The sequence below is a fragment of the Struthio camelus genome, chromosome 3, assembly GCF_040807025.1.
Source record: "Struthio camelus isolate bStrCam1 chromosome 3, bStrCam1.hap1, whole genome shotgun sequence".
Taxonomy (NCBI): domain Eukaryota; kingdom Metazoa; phylum Chordata; class Aves; order Struthioniformes; family Struthionidae; genus Struthio; species Struthio camelus.
This window is the reverse complement of record NC_090944.1, coordinates 11,700,996-11,717,785: the sequence shown is the minus strand read 5'-3', so window position 1 is coordinate 11,717,785 and position 16,790 is coordinate 11,700,996. Positions and strand designations below refer to the sequence as shown.

The following is a 16,790-nucleotide window of genomic DNA, read 5'->3' as shown; positions in this document are numbered from 1 at the left end:
TGGTGCTTTCACAGGGAGGGCACTGAAAAGACATCGCAGTGGGGGGGGGGGGTGTATGTCCCAGATACAGCTTGAGTCAACTTCCTATATGGCCACCCAGCCAACAAAGCTCACCTGAATACAGGTAGGTTACAGAGTAATGCTGGGATATGAGCAGTATTAAAGCACTCCGCAATGAAACAAACCACGAGAACCAAAGGAAGTCCCAGGGCTATTTACCATACTCCTGTGATTCCCAAAAATCATTCTCAGGTCTCTCGGGGTTTTTTGAAGGTTATGCTAGGAGGTTGATCGTAGAATGAGAAATCTCAGTTTCAGATAGAACAAAACCCCCTTGGAAGCAGAGGAAATGTCTTGCAGCACAGGACAGTTTTTCTGCTGCAGCAAAATCTCCCCATGGCTGCTGGCAAAGGAAACGACAACTCTGGGCTACACTGGAAGGGAAGGGCACCAAGGGGCCAACGCAGAGGCAGCCACTGGTGCCCAGATGTCTCAGCCAGCTCCTGGAGAAAAAGGTTGAGATCTGTGAGAAGAGGTAGGAAAATCGGGACTGGATAGGCTCATACTGGGAAAATTTTTGAAAGGCACTGAATTAGAGACAGAGATACAACAGTAGAGGCAGTCATGTTAGACTCTTCCACACTTTTAGTGAGCATGAACAGCTGATGGAAAACACTGTCCCTGGTGAAATGAACAGCAAAATTCCCATTTGCCTCAAAAAAAAAAAAAAAGGGGGGGATCTTATCGTTTAGTGCCTTATTTCAGTATCTTACAGAAAGCGATAGAGGAGCTCCGTTTCACAGAAGACAATTTACCCTTAAGTAACTGATTGCTAATTCGCAAGAATCTTCCTAATGCTCATTTATGGTCTGATATTCAGAGATAGTTTATTTCCATGAAAACTTCCACAGTGCATTCTTTTAATCACAAACCTCACTCTCATGAAAACGCTGTGCATATATCAAGTAATTTAATGTGATATTCCAGTTTAGGTACAACTTGACTGATTTTCCCTTTCCAGAGCGCAGTTAAAGGACAAATGGAGTTTACACATTGCTTTAAATCAGTGAGCGTTCAAAGGACGAAGGCTTCTGAGACAAACCAACAACAGTAATTTGATGGTAATGAGCAAATTGCAAGACCAAATTGTTTACACAAGTGAAATAACCCAAGCCTGGTGGCTATGCTGGACTTTGCAGAATGTACTATGCAAACACTGTCGCACAGTTGACTGATCCTGACAAACTAACCTGAGAGTAAATATTGCAAATGCAAATATTAACATAAACACTTTCCAGTCACTTGCAAGAAGAGAAATCAAATCATATGTCTGTGTGTTAGCAAGGAGGATTTCTGAATGAACTCTACAGTAAAGAGGTGGGCCATGAGTCTAATCCACCTGACCAGGGTTGGTGGAGACCTGCTGATGACAAGGCTTTTTTGGATCATGCAGACCCAAAACAGCTGCAAGGAGATGAGTGGTTGGAGCACTGGTATGGATCCAGGACTTGCCAGCCCCTGAGTTTCATATAGCTCCTATGGAGACACAGGTAACACAAGTGAGCTGATGCACATCCCTTTCCTCTGCAAAACCTGATTTGCAATGGCATTGCAGTGATTTACCAGGCTTAGGCAGAAAAGTGCTTTTAGGATGAAAAGTGCTGCATGAAGTGTTGCTATGGCTTGGTATGTCCTGTGCAGAAGATAAACCAAACAAACAGCCAAACTATACAGCCCAAGGACGAAAATCCAGTATTGTCACATACACATCCACGCCCCTCCAGCCAGAACAGTGGGGCCATATAAGTGGCTGTAACTCTACATCATCCTCCTGCCCTTCTACCATGATTTCTTTTGTACTATCGCATTATGGGCTTAGGCACTCCTCTGAACAGTACTTCATTATGGACACGATATTGCTCCACTGAAGCATCTATTACCACTAGGAACATTTTATGCAGCATCTAACTGAAATCTATTAGGATTTATAGGTGTGACTATTGTCTTGTCTCCTGTATATCTTCTCTTTCTCAAACAAAGAGGAATGGTGCTTTGTCCAGCTGTAGCACCTTCCATCCATAGGCCCCCAAAACATGATAGAAGGAGCAACCGACTAGCAGAACTGTGGGCTGCAACCCCTGTTTTGCTGAACGGAAAACTGAGTTGCTTGCTTATGACCAGATAGCAGGAGAACATTGCTTTATTATCTTACAGGGAAAATGCATGGCTGACTGCACCATGTTTAGTTTCTGCTGAGTCACTGCCACAGCTTCATCAAAATATGCTGCCTGTTCATTTCCACCTGCTTAAAATGCATTTTTAAAGTAGATTCCAGGTCTGAGTGGGAGACCTGGATGGCACTACCTATCCTGGGCTAGGGTCTAATGCAGATCAGCAGTGCTGAGTTATTACTCTCTGACATCTGCACCCCTGCTCCAGTGCAGTGCCCTGTGTAGATATAGAGAAGTTACTAAAATCTTTTCTTTATCTGTCGGAAGTCCTAAAAGAGGTTAGAGATCTAACTGTCCTGGCACGCTTTGATAACAACAATCCCCTTCCGCATGTGGAGCCAGGATCTGCCATGCAGCTACTGAGCACCACTAAAACCACCCCTATTAACTTAATCTAAATATTATAGTAGTATTTGCATGTCAAATTGCAAGTCAGCAGATCAAAATCTGGCCCTTAAAGCTGTCTCTGCATTGCAGGGATAAGAGCAAGCCTAAGCAGGAAAGGCCCTGGGACCTCTCCGGCAGTGAGCCTGCCTGAGCTTTAGCTCGGAGCATCCACCTTGCTCCTTGGACAAGCTGCATTCAGGACATCTGCACTTGGACAGGCAGATCCAGTTCACCTTAGAGAGTGCTCAGCCTGGGGCTGTCTCAAAACCCGGGTTTGCAAGGAGAGATCACAGGCAATAGGCCAGTGTGGACATGAGAAGGGACGTGAACAGCAAATTCACGTCCAATTTTCAGAGCCAATTTTCTGAGCTGCATCCTTGCTCCTCACTTCTACTTCTCCTTCCCATTCTATAGGGGGACTCAGTACTCGGGACTTCCCAATGTCAGTGAGACCTTCCTGCTCCTGCAGGGCTGAATGACAGCCAACAGCAGTCCCGGTGGCAGATGTCTGAGATCAAGGCTGAAGGGCAGTATTGGGGAAGCCTGCACTGCCCTTTCAATCCTGCACCTGCCCAGCAGGGAGAAGGTTTCACTCTGCAAGGCTGTTATTTCAGTAATGTAAGGGTTTTAAAGTGACTTGGCCTAATCTGCGAGCTTTCAGAGTCCGCTTTCAAATGCAAGGTCCTGTTTAGTTTTAGCACATCAACAACATGCTTTCTTAGCCTATCTGTATGCATTATCTACTGCTGTAATGTATCATGTACTGAACTACAGCATCATTACAGGTAAGTGCTCAGGTTTAAATGCAAACATAATTGCATAATGTGGTACAGCCGGGAAGAATAATGCAGGAAATAGAGCCAGCTCCATCTGATAGTGCAATCTGACTGGAACGCTGACCGTTCGGATCAAACACGCAGCCCAGATGGGGCAACCAAGAATAAAAGTGCTTTGTGGTATCTTTATTGTCATCATCAAAAACACTTATCTACCAGAAAGGTAAAAAGGTGAAGATGAGACTCTTACAGAAAAGGTCACATAAACAATAGGATAACACAGGGTTATGATAGTGGGGAAGATGTCACGCCTTAGCAAAGGCTGCAATAGCACTTCCACTTCAAGCTGAATTTTCCAAGCCCTAATGAGAACTTGAGTGTTAAATGGCATTTAAAAGGATGGGGACACCCATAGTATTTCCCTGCAGTCAAGGGTATCTCTTTAGTTACGATAAGTCCAGCTGAAGCCTAGGATGCTACTTTGCGAGTATCTGTACAAACAGTATAGGAGACAGCTCCTGACCCAAAAGGCCTACCAAACAAGGGCATAGCTACAGCAGAAATATGCACTAGTTTAACGAACTGATTGTATATAGATCTAGTTAAAATTAGAATTGATTCCTAATGTACTTCTCTCTCTTTAATCCTTTTTTTTCAATTGATTGAGTTCACAGTGGCATATGATCAGCAATTTCAGCAGGGGCGCAGTCAGCACCATAACACAAGACAGGATAGAGCTGAAGTTAATTTACTGCACTGTGTACTGAACCGCTATGCCATGAACAACCGTGCCTCAGTCAAAGAGCAGTATCACACAGCTATGGGACAGTAACTTCTTAGACCGCTCCTGCCATTTCAAGGGATTTTAGCCCCAATTAATTTCAATGAGGCAGCATGATAAAGAGAGTTGCGTGAGACGGAGCTTCTTGACCAACATGCCGCATGCTGAACTGAGAGATCTTTGAGGAAAAAGCACAAACTGCTGCTATTTGAGCTATAAAGCCATCCTTCTGCCATTTGGGGCCGTAACAGCTCGTCTTTGTTGGGAACGCAGATCCCCTGAAATAACATACGCCCCATGGCTTTCACTGTCTGCCCTCCCACACACGCATTCATCTGGCTGTTAATTGTCTGCCAAGACACAAAATCCAGGGTCCCTTTCCCAAGGCCTCTTGCTGGCACAGCCTTATTCTAATGCCTGAATGCTTTCAAGTGCTTAAGGATGCAGAGTGGTGCCTAGTGGCATTTTCCAAAGGCATATTTGATCTCAGGGAGAGCCACCTTACTAGGGTGCACATCCTCGTGAGGGTGCACATGTGGTGGAGGTAAAGTGCTTTGGTCCAGACATTTCTGCGGCATTTCTTGAGCCACCTCAGCTTTGTCCCCATATTTTCCTCCAGTGACTCCATCCTTGGACTCTCCTCCGTGCCAAGCTGGCTCCCAAGAAGACAGAGCAGAGCAACATCATCTGCCCGTGGACCTCTTTGCAGCAGTCCGTTTGCCGCAGAGGGGTTCAAGACAACAAGGAGCAAAGTCCTGAATCCCAGGAAGAGGAAAAGCAGAAAAAGACGGACCTCTGGGTGAGTCATCTCTATGACTGATACAGAACTGCTCCTTGCCAGCTGTTTCATACATCCTTATCCAGCTCTGCATAGGTCAGCCTGAACATCTAAACCGCCCTGCAGGCCCACTGAGGGCTTGCTGGGGAGATCAGGGAAAAGCAGTCCTCGACATGGAAAGCAAAAACCTCATCTCCCACTCGCTAAACACAGGTTAAGGCAGGAAGAAAAAGGCAAATGTGTGAAGAGGAACGAGTGAGCTAGGAAGAAGAGAGAGAGAGGGAGTGAAAGAGCAAGAAAAAGTGTGTGAAAGAGAGAGAACTGGAATCCCTACATGGGTAAAACTGAGCCTGAACTTTGACCGGAGTCGCAAACCCAAAGAAGATGTGTGAAAGCAGGGAAATAAATCAATAAGCCAAACGGCAATCTCTTTCCTCAATTTTATTTGAGGAAGTCAAATTTACTGAGCTCCTCGCAAGCTGTCTTTGGCTAAAATCACCGCTAATGAGCTCTGACATCTGAAATTTAACGGAATATGAGCTAACAGCTCCCAGCCCTGCGCCACCCATGAAGTTCACTGGGAATATTTTGTTAAAGCCGTAGACCAGCTAACTGCCTCCTTATTGAAAAGGCGCAGCGTTCACGGGAAAGTGTTTATAGCACCCACTTCACCTGATGCTTCCCTGCCCGGGGACATCTGCTTTTCTTCATGAGGCCCGCAGAGCCCTCCGTCCCCTCCGCTCCTTCCCGTCGCTATTGTAATTGTTGGCTCGTTTTTACGAGGTAGCCTTACGATCCCTTAATGAAGTACTTTGCTCCGCAGTTATTTACAAGGACAGATTGGAAATGAGGGGCTTCCACGTACAGAGCTGCCGACTAGGGAAACATACCCAGCATTTAAGCAAGCAGTTTGTTAAGTCAGTCTATCACCTGGTTATTATGGACTCATTGTGAAAACAGCCTGTTTTTACTGGCAATCACATAAAATTAACTCTTTCCTTAAAGAGAGAAAGAAGCCTCTTGTAGATTAATTTTCGGCACAGTCGTTTAACTCCCTGATTTTTCCCTCTTGCCACAATAATTTTTCAGTTAACGCTTTCTGAATGAAAATGGTACAGCAATTCGTTCATCCTCCAACCATAGGCCTAGTTTGCATCTTTTAATTTGGGTGAGAGATTGCCATGGCACCAGGAGTAACAAAAAGGGAAAATTCACACCATTTTTTAAAAGGGTTTTCCCCACGCTCCATCCCAGGGTTCTCTTCATTTCTTGTGGATGGGATGGGAAGCCTGATCCTGCACTCAGGGCGGGAAACTCAGGGCTCCTGAGGCTGGACCAGGTACTACACTCAGCGCTGCAAAGCCACCTCCCTGCAGAAGCAGTGCCTGTAACTCAGCACCACCTTACACCAAACGTGATAAACGACAGAGGCGTTATACTGCATTCAGGTATAAATTGCAGCCTAGTGGAAAACATTATAGATACAGAAGGAGAAGGAGAGCCTGGTCTGCTACAACATGTGAGTGATCCTAACCAGGCCACTTAGATTACCGACCCCTATCCTGCTGGTGCTGACCTGTGTGAGTAAAAGTCCTGCAGAACTCAATGTCTATGTGTATATGCAGCAAGCTTTTCTCCTGAGTAAGTGTTTGTGGATAAACCATCCATAAATACGAGCGACTTGTAGGACTACAGAGCTGCCACACCACCCACCACATGCCAACACTCATGCATAGGCTCAGCAATTTACAAGATTAAATCTGATTCATTTTAATGCGGGTGACGGAACAAGGATGCTAAGAGAGAGGTTTAAATGTGCTCAGTACTAGGTGTTCACATGTTGGTCATGGCCTTACTGTGGATGTAGGTGCCTAAAATGAAGCACTGGGGAAAAAAAAAATATTAATTGGGCTCTGATTATTACTTGAGTTTAAAGAGAGACATGCTCATCTCACAGCCCTTTGGTGGTGCCAGAATGGCACAAAGACACATCTCCATCCATGATCCAGCCACTGTCAGGGCCCCTCCAACTGGCCTAACCTGGCTATGTCCACGCTATTAAACTCTCCCAGCTTTCAAAACAGGGTGACCACATGGCTGGCCCTTGCTAACTCCTGAACCAGGCCCCAGAAACGTTTGGGAGAGGGTTGAAGGTAGCTGGAGTGCTTCTAGGTCAGCCAAACCAGCTACCCTGAATCCTGCAGAAAATTCTCCACTGCAACATCAGGTCCACGTTATTGGTTACTTAGGGATTAGGGAGAGGACACAAAGTCAACTGCTGACGTGGGGTCCCACATTAGAGATGCAAGAGCTGCTTGAAAGCCTTTTTAACCCACATCACCTCTAAGGAGGGGCAAGACCTTTTCTGTCCCTCTTTTAGGCCAAGCGAGGCTCCAAAGAAGAAGTAGTCTGGGCTATGCCTGTCTCCAAGGAGTGCAGCCCTTTTCCAGACAAATTTGAGATGGGGAGATGGAGAAAGCTTCTCTCCAACTTCACCCAGAGCCTGAGGCTCTTCACCCCAGGACCTTCCCCCAAACTGGGTAATTCAAGATTGAGTCACAGATTGAGGATCAGAGCCACACTTTCAAACGCCGGCAATCCTTTCCCCCAAAATTGCCTAAAAGCTGAAGGTGTCAATTAAAGTCTCTGTCATAATTAAACAGGAAAGTGGCAGCAAGACTCTGTGCAAAAGCCTGGAAGCAAACAGCAAGAAAATTTGCCCGCAATCCCTCAGGAAGGCTTCCCCCCACCCTCCTGACCTTAATTCAAGCCTTCGCTTTCTGATGGAAGGGAAAAGCTTTGCTTTCCATTCCCTGGAGGAGCGCCTTCAAAATGACAGTTTTCAATCTGAATCCACATTTCTTTAAAGGGTGAGGAGCAGGGATAAATGGAGGGGGACACAGGAAAATGATTCTCTCATTAAATGGAGCCAAGTTAAATTCTGATTTCACATTGGCCTGCTTAAATTCAAGTTGAAAGGCTTCTGCTTCATTGTGCTTTGGGTTATGGGAGTCTGGCAACCTGTCCTGGAGGTAGCATCAAGCACGAGCAATGGGGGAGAGGAGGACTCCCTGAAAAGGCACATGCAATTTAGGGACTAATCTTTCAGACACACTTGAAAAATGGCGAGATGACGAAAAAGAGGCTATTCAAAATGGAAAGAAAAAGCATGTTACAGTTCAACCTTTAAGGGTTTTCATTCTCAAAGGAGGAGAGGAAAGAGTTAAACCTCAGATCAGGAGGCAAAAGTTAAAGCAAAAAAACAACAACAGCAACAACAAAGATACAAAAACCTATACCACCAACACGTCTCCTAAATTTCCCATTGCAGCCCAAGGCCCATCCCATTAAAAAAAATAAAAAATAGAAAAAGAGAGTGGAAGAAAGGGAAGCAATTTTGCTTATCCTTTCCCCATACACCTAGCAGCCACTTTTTTATTATTTATTTATTTACTTCCCTGTTTCAGAGCAAGGCCCTTATTTTCTCATTTAGTCCAACAGAGATTGTCCTCCTGGAATGACCTTTTTTTCTTTCCCTCCCTCTCTCCCTCTTCCTCCCCCCTCCTCCTCACTGCCTCCAGGCCATTGCCCTCGTGCCAGTAACTAGATAACACACTCTATCAGAGATTTTTTAAAAAAATCATTGCAAAGGCGCTGGGGCTGATAGTGGCATCAATCCTAGCCTGACACAGGCTCAGGTCAACCATTTATCTCTTCACGTTGCCTGTGGTTACTGTGGAGGCCATCTTGGTTCTCTACATCTTAACATCCTTGCAGATGGTACCTCTGTCTGCTCTGATAGCATCCACACCCCAAGACTGCCTTTTGCTTCAATTCTATTAATTCCTTTCGGTAAGGCTTGCAAATCTGGGTTGTTTTAGCTGCATTTGCCCCGCCCACTCCAAAACACCACTATGATCAAGTAGGTTAAGACAGAAGGAACATAAAGAAGCAGAGATGGGATGGCTGTACTGTTAAAAGTACATATGTATGAAATATATGCACACAATACTTTAGTCAACGAGGATTTTCACCTAGGCATACTTCTGAGTCCCCGTACCGTCTGACATTGCCATTTTTGGCTATTTGCACAGCCAAAGCACCCAGGAGGCAGAATCAAAGCCCAAGACACCATAACGGCAGGTGCTGTCAGAAGAGGATCCCCCCCACATAAGCTTCAGTCAAAACATATCATTCCCTCAGCCACCATTAGATGTGAAAAATGAAGGGATTTGGGGTGCTACTGTATCTAGAGGGAAGTACACGAATAAATTATCATTACTTTCCAATGAGTTGAGGAAAGAGGAGCTGTTTTACTGCCCCTGTAAGTAAGCAACATATTAGACCATAATCCACTCTGTCACTTCCAACCTAAATGTTGCCTCATTAAGGCAGTGAAGGTGAGGAGGAAACACTGCTCCAAAGTGCCTTTTAACTTACTGTGACACAGGTTCTTCCACTGCACCAAAGGTGAATAAGCACAAGCCTGAGAGCTGTGTCTGCATGGGAAAACAAGACCAGGGCCCATTCATTCTCTGGCCCCTGCTCACACAAGGACATGTCCATCCCTGTGGGCAGCAGATTTCATTCATACCTTGTTTAACCACTGTTAAATCTGTGTGTTTTCCTCATGCGCATTACAGCAAGAGGAACGATAGAGAAGACAAAGAAAGGACATTTTCCCATCTTGCCACTGTTAAGCGTTTGAGGAGAAAATGGCAGTATGGGAGGAGAGCAGGTGGAGAGGGATGGTCAGAAGGGAACTAAGGGAACAGAGCGTAGGAATGCAAGTATGTTTAGGGCTCTACTGAACTCTGAAGGCAAGTAGGGAAGCTTGAAACATGATATTCCAAAGAAAAATACCCCTTTTAACCCAAAGATGCTTATGAACATGTCTGATCATAAACAGGAAGCCTAAATATGTCTAAAGCAGGGGCATCTACATTGGAGCCTCTCACCTCAAAATGCAACCATCAGACATCACATAACACGAGAACGGCACAAAAACAAGAATGGAAGAGGAGCACACATCTCCCATGCAAAGCACAAAGAGCCTGCTGGACCTGCAGGAAAGAGTCATCTCCCAGCACTCCTCGTCGTCACAGTCATCCAGCATGGTCTGGAGTTTCAGCAGCAGTGCTGCTGTGGAAAATAAAGTAACAGCCCTTAACGTCCAGAGCTTTCTGTGCGTCAAGAGAGTCCTTTATGCTCCCCAGAACTCTATCTAGGATTTGATACCTGTTCAAGTCACAAATATCTCCCAAAGTCAAAACTAGCTCATCTCCTTCCTCGTCCTCCAAATTCTGCTGTATTCAGAGAGCTGGTAAGCGGAGAAAATGAAAATAAAAAGGAAAGAAAGGAGCAGTTCTGAGGGTCTACAGAGGAATCCAAGGGATTTGGAAAGCTAGTCCCGATTACATTCAGCAGAGGTTGAACATGTCTTAGGTGACTACGCATATCTCAGACACAACCTTTCCTTTTTCCACTTCTAAGCAAAAAGAGCAGTTATCCCAGTATCAATCACTGAGCTAAAAACTCACAGATCCTCAATACTCTAAGGTACTCCTAAAATCTCAAGACCTTCCCTTAATGCCCTATTTAAAAAACAAACTAAAGGCAGCACAGGATACCCAGGCAAAGCCATAATCCAGGATGGCCTTTTTACCTAGCAAATTATGTTTTATTAGCATTCTATTTCTTAATAGGGACCCCTCAAGGGTCGGGTTGTAGAGGATTCACTAGTATACCAGTTCAGTTTCCCTACGATTGACTTAATATAAGTGGCATCTGCCCTCCGACAAACATTATATTACCCATCTGGGCCAGAGGAGGAGGGGGAGTCAATGCAGGGAAACATTGCTCAAACAGCATGCTTGCATGATGATTAGGTCTGGTCCAGTGATCCGGAATAATAATCTGAAGGCTCACTAAGCATAATAGGTTCGGAAACATCCAAGCCTGGACAAACCTTCCCATGAGCATCCTTTACATGTGTTATCGGTGTGTTTTGCATGTCTCATCAGTGTCACAGCAGCTGACATCTCATTATGCAGCCAAGGTGGAAGTGGGCAGGTAGTGACTGAGCATTAGAACTTTTCTTCTTCCTTTTATTATTTAATTCATATCTTCCCATTATCCAGTGTACCATGAAACTGTGAACTAATTAAGTCCTGTGGGATATAAAGTCATTGCTGGATTTTTTTTTCCCTTTTTTTCCCCCTTCTTTCAGTAGGTTAAACTGCATTATATACTGATTTAAAAATAATTCTGCAACTCTTCCTCAGCTAATAACGGAGCAAGGGGCAAACACTAACGATGCCAAATGAAACAGTGAGGCAGAGGCCTGCTGCTTACTTCGTATGACCTAATTAAGTCATATAGTGGTAAGCACTTCAAACACAAAGTCCGGTAAGGGCCTAAATCAGTTTCTAAAGAAACTCATAAAAATCCTTTTCTTGGAGATATTCAAGCACAGACCTGAACCAAGGAAAAGGCCGAGTTCTTAAAGTGAAATATCAATTTCAAGTGAATTCATCAATTTGCCATCTGAATCCCAGACAGCAGCTTGAAACTCTCAGACCTTTTGAGCATCTTTTAGACCGAGATCTGAACTCAGCTCAAACTATAGCCATGCAAGCAATGGCTTGGAGACCAGATCTGAAGGGATAAAACTTGAGGTGACAGGTACAGCCTCACCTTCAAGGGAAATATTTTCCTCAGCTGAGGATCATGCCTAAGAGTTTTCCAAGGAGTTCAGCTGAATAGCAAATTCAAGGAACTGGCCTATGAGAGAAGCATCTACATACACATGCAAGATGAAGAGGACAGCCAGCATTTTCAAAAATATCTTCTAATTTTGGGTGACAGCTGCAGCTCAAATTTCAAGCAAAAGTTGCTTGAAGTAAGAGGCAGAAGAACTTTGTTTCCTGAAAAATTAAACAGGCAGATCATCCAAAAATTAAAACATCTGAAGTTAAGCTCTTAATTTCCATTAAAATAGATCTTCATAAGCATTTATCAGGGACAAAAAAGTCAGAATAAAAAGAAATTAAAAAAAAAATGCAGCTATCAGGAGTCTGTATCTAGGTACAGTGAACCTCTACTACCTGGAGTTTACACGTATCCAGGACAATCAAAAACAGTTCAGAGAACTAACACCTCATTAATTCACTCAGAAAGAATGCATGTGGTGCTTACTCATCTCTGCAGATAATGTTGGTGTCCCTGGCTTCCACATGCATGTGCGATTTACACAGGCAGTGGGGGAACACCATGGGAATCCACATAATGTGTTTGGAACATGACCTGGAAAATGGAAGAATGGTCTGTCTGGCAGCATTTTGGTGTTTGAAACCCAGCTAGCCTGGCTAAGCCTGATTCCTGGATGAGTTACATTAGCTTTTTAATGCGATCTTCAGTAAATCTGATGTATAGATCAAGAGTGAATTCATGGACTAATCTAGTCACTATCCAGATGCTGTTCTGCAGATTCAGGCAACAGAAAAACGGGCTATTTCCAGCACAAAGCTCCTGCTAGTCAAAAAAGGCAGATCCAGCTGGCAGACGCATCTCTGCCACTTGCTGTGCACTAGGACCCTTGCATATGGATTTCTCTTCAATGTCCCTAGGTCTTATCTGTGACAAGGAATAACGGGCCTGCTTAAAAGCATTGTAGAAACGTAGACTTGGAAGAGATCACCATGTCACTGCAGTTCAGTTCGCTACTACTGCAGGTATCATGTCACCTAATATCTCTCATACACCCACCACGCCCCCTTCCAAAGCTCTCTAGAGCCTTCTGCCTGGTATTCTCCCACTGGAGGTTTGCTGCAAAACCTCATCGCACTCCTAGTCTGCATTCGTCTCATTTCCACCCCACACCTAGGCATGACGGCTTTATACCCAGATCTCAGCTGATCATGGTATTATCTTCTCTATTATATTAAGAATTAGCCTCACTTCCCATTTGGTGTTTTATAAGGGCAGAAGAAAATATATCCTCACCCTAAAGCTTGCACACCTTAGATTCAAGTTCCAAGAACCGACTTTTAGAGGTTTTTCGCTTTTCTGCTCTTAACCAAATTGAAACAGCTGATTGGTGTAGCTATATATGCTGACGGCAGATAAGGATCAAGCCCAGTCTTCACGAACTGCTTTGAGATCCTTACTTGAGAGTGCAACAGAAGTGCCAGGTGTTTTTATAAAGAGATGCAGTCCCATTACTTGTACGCAGAGTTGTGCTGCCTGTTAATAGCACCATTATGCTAAGGCACGTGGTGCTATTAATGCATTTCACTGCCTGATGCTGAACCTGGGGACCATTATTTCCACTGGAAAGGTAAGGCCAGTTCACATGACATGATTTAAACCTCTACAGTGAAGCATGTGTATGCTGCACCAAGTCGTAAATCTTAACAGGATGCTGTCAGCTAGAAAGGGACCAAAATTGAAACCATTTATCTGAACTCCCCACCCATCCACCTCTGTTCACCCAGGCCACTTTTGGGAAGGGGGATAAAATGATTCCAAATGCCCTCTGGGTTCATTAAGCAGAAGTCAGTCCCAAATCTGAAAGCGTTGCTGGTTTTGTCCCACTTTCCCTTCATTCATTCGTTCAGGACACCTAGAATTTCATGGATTTTCCCCACACTGTGTTGAGCAACCAGGGACAAACCTTACAACTTCGTCCTATTCTTGATCCCACCTGAGCCAAAAAGAAACCCCTGTCATCGTCTCCTTACCGAGACTGAGATACACCTGCACTGTTCAGACTGCAGCCAGCAGGAGGTGATGGGTCCTACATGTTGGGCTACATAGAGATGCCTTTAGCACATTTGGGAGTGAGAATTTACAGGAAAGGAGTAGTTGCCATTGGGTCCAGCCTAAACACTTCCCTTTGCTGGCCTCCTGAAGCGGCCATAACTAATAATTTTTTTTGGTTTGGTTTTTTCCCCTTAGCTGTGCATGTTTCTGGTAACATAACTAGCAGTGCTAACTGGCAAACAAGCCCACAGAAAAGGAGTCAACCTACATTGTGCAGAGCACAAGAAAGCCAGGAAATTGTGAAGGTTGGTTGGCAGCAGTAATAGGGAAAAGGCTATATGTGACACTCCTTTACAGGTCAAGGACAGACTTGAAATATTTGATTTTTTTTTTTTAAATAGCAGAGTAGACGAAAGCAGTTGTGTTTTAGGAGACTCAGCTGCAGCGGTAACAGACATCTAAAATACACAGGGCAAATTCAGAGACTTTTGGCTGAGTAAAAACTTCAGAATTTGGTGCTAGAAACACACCAAAGTTACCTTGTCAGGACACTGTAGCAACTTCTGGGGTGGGGAGCAGGTAAGGAAACTTCACTGCAGATATCAGGGTTAAAAATTACCACAACATCTTTAACGTCAATCCCGAGCAAACAAGACTTCAGTTTGCTAGGTCTCATCCATACTAAGACGACTGCATGATAATTTGCCTTACTAGGTAAAGGACAGCATTTATTCTGATAAGCCAGGTGTCTAACTCATCCCACTGGTGTTGTCGTTTGTACAATCCGGCCACACCAACGTCCCAGGAGTTGCTCATTCAGAAGAGAGCGGTGACAAAGGACTATATGGTACTCACCAAATATCTCCCCCTCCACCTTGAATTCTGTGTCACAAGTGGCACACCCCAAAAGCTCTGCAACACCCCCAAAACTCTAAAAGGACGTTTTGGGTTGGCAGTGAACATTTTTAGACATTGAGCCTTAAAATGATGATAGTCAAGAGTCATAATTTTTTTACACAATAAATTTTGCTGTTGTCTTTTTCCTTGCGATACCCACACATAGCCCTGGAGAGACTGTCCCATTTTGTTTCGGATGCTGAAGAGGAGTAAAAAAAGAAATATAACCATAGCTGAACCAGCGGTGAATGCTAAGTCTCTGCAGGAGAGCTGAAACTCTGTATCTCAAGGCTAACACATCCGATCAAGTGACACGGGTAATAGAAAATAGCACTTTGGAACAGAATTTGCATGCATGTAAGAAGCAAAGTGTTAAAAAAGACATACATCCTTCAGAAAATAAGGTAAAGCTCATTTAGTCTCAAAATACATGATTAACCATAGTTAACCATTAATTCAGCTGCACTGCATTAGAACTGCTATTCAAAGTTGGAAAGCATTTAATATTATATATTGCTGCTGCTCAGCTAAATTGTTTTTTTTTTTTTTTGCCCCCTTTAAATGTACACAATATTACAAATTTAATTTTAAGCTGTTTGAATCAGTCTGTAAAAAAGATTTGATTATACCTGAGTGTTCTGGCCCCAGTTTTTCCATATCTCAGTAATCTTGGCGGTAATTGGCTGATTAGCTCCCTCACACTCCATCTCTGCCTCAGTTTCCATGGTAATGTTACAGGAGCTATTATAGATGAGAACTTCATCTCTTTCCACTTTAGGGCTGAAACGAGAAGGGAGGTTAAATGGGGTGTCATCAATCTTAATGAAATGCAATTATTTTTACTCTTATTAATCATTGCAAGCCATTAGCTTGTGGCAACTCCTGGCCACCATTTGTCAAACTTTGCAAATTTCTGTAATTTTGTTTCCATTCTTTTATTGTTTATTTGTTTTTCCCCCCTTTATCTGCACACACTCATGATGAAAATACATGCAGTAAATATCTCTCAGTGATGCCTTTCTGCTTCCCCAAACTATTACAAATAGTAGCAAATGCCATTCCAGGACCAAGCCAGGAAGATAAGTGCAGAGAACAGCTAGGCAACCAGCAGTGTTAGGATCAAAGATGGACTCCTACAAGGAGTAGCGTTTGTTCGTGTCTCCCCCCTCCCCATCTTACTCACACTTAGCAATGGGGAATGAATAACTTGCAACTCCCTTAGGGCAAGTGGAGAAATTGGAAAAACCACACAACTGGCTAACTGGTCCCTAATTCCAACTGTGAAAAAATGAGCTCATTTAGGGGTTGCAATTCCTGCTACCCAGCTGATTGCAATGATGCTTTGTTGCTAGCATTGGAACATTAACTTAGTAAATTAATTAAACTTACTTAACAGCCCAGACTAAGCAGATTCGATATATGTGCCAGTTATACTAACAGACGTTTGCTCTAAAGTCTCCCATTGCATAGGGGGAAGAAGTAATGACAAGGTGGTGGGGAAGAGGTATTTTTATGGAGTCTTGCTGCTGACAGCTGCTGATCCATCTATAGGATCCAAAGTCCCTCAAAGTGAATGGAAAGCTTCCTCCTATACACCAACACTCCTTGGATCAGTCCAGGATAATCCAGCGTCACTTCACTTTCATTCCTGCCCCTCCCATTCTTTCTTCTTCCTCCTCCCCCCATATGCACCTTGTAGGAAGGAGAGCAAAGAGGGGGTAGCTTACAGCAACATAGGCGTAATTCAGAATTTGTTCCACTTGTTCTGAGTAACTATGAAAGGATCGACTTCGTAAGGGGATTTACTCACCAAAATAGAAGATCAGATAGGTAGGATGAAGATTTTCAAAGGTCTTGAGGTTCCTGGAAAATCCCATCTAACAGGATTTTCAGAAGTGCTTAAGTAAACTAGGTGCCTAAGTTCTATCAAGATCAGCCCAGTCGGAAACCCAATCCTCAAAGCCCTCTTGGGAGCACAACGATCACGGTGGTTTGATGAATCTGGAGACTGCAAACTGTGCTGGATGTGATAGCTCACTGTACAAATAAGGAGTTACTCTGAGAAAGCGTTTAGGGAGTATTTATTTTGTTGCCCTTTTTCAGCGCAATTGGAGTTTAACATGCTAAAGGAAGAAGCCACATTAGCAACAACAACAAAAAAAACCCTTCTGCAAGTA

General features: G+C 44.0%; 1 protein-coding gene across 6 annotated transcripts in view; it reads right to left on the bottom strand.

Moving 5' to 3' along the window:
• Nucleotides 1-16,790, bottom strand: part of PKHD1 (PKHD1 ciliary IPT domain containing fibrocystin/polyductin) — a 280,498-nt gene that overhangs the window by 196,595 nt on the left and 67,113 nt on the right. For all 6 annotated transcript variants that reach the window (XM_068936956.1, XM_068936955.1, XM_068936957.1 and 3 more), the window contains exon 35: nt 15,243-15,393. In XM_068936956.1, the coding sequence (XP_068793057.1) occupies nt 15,243-15,393 (151 nt within the window). The remainder of the gene's footprint in view (nt 1-15,242; nt 15,394-16,790) is intronic.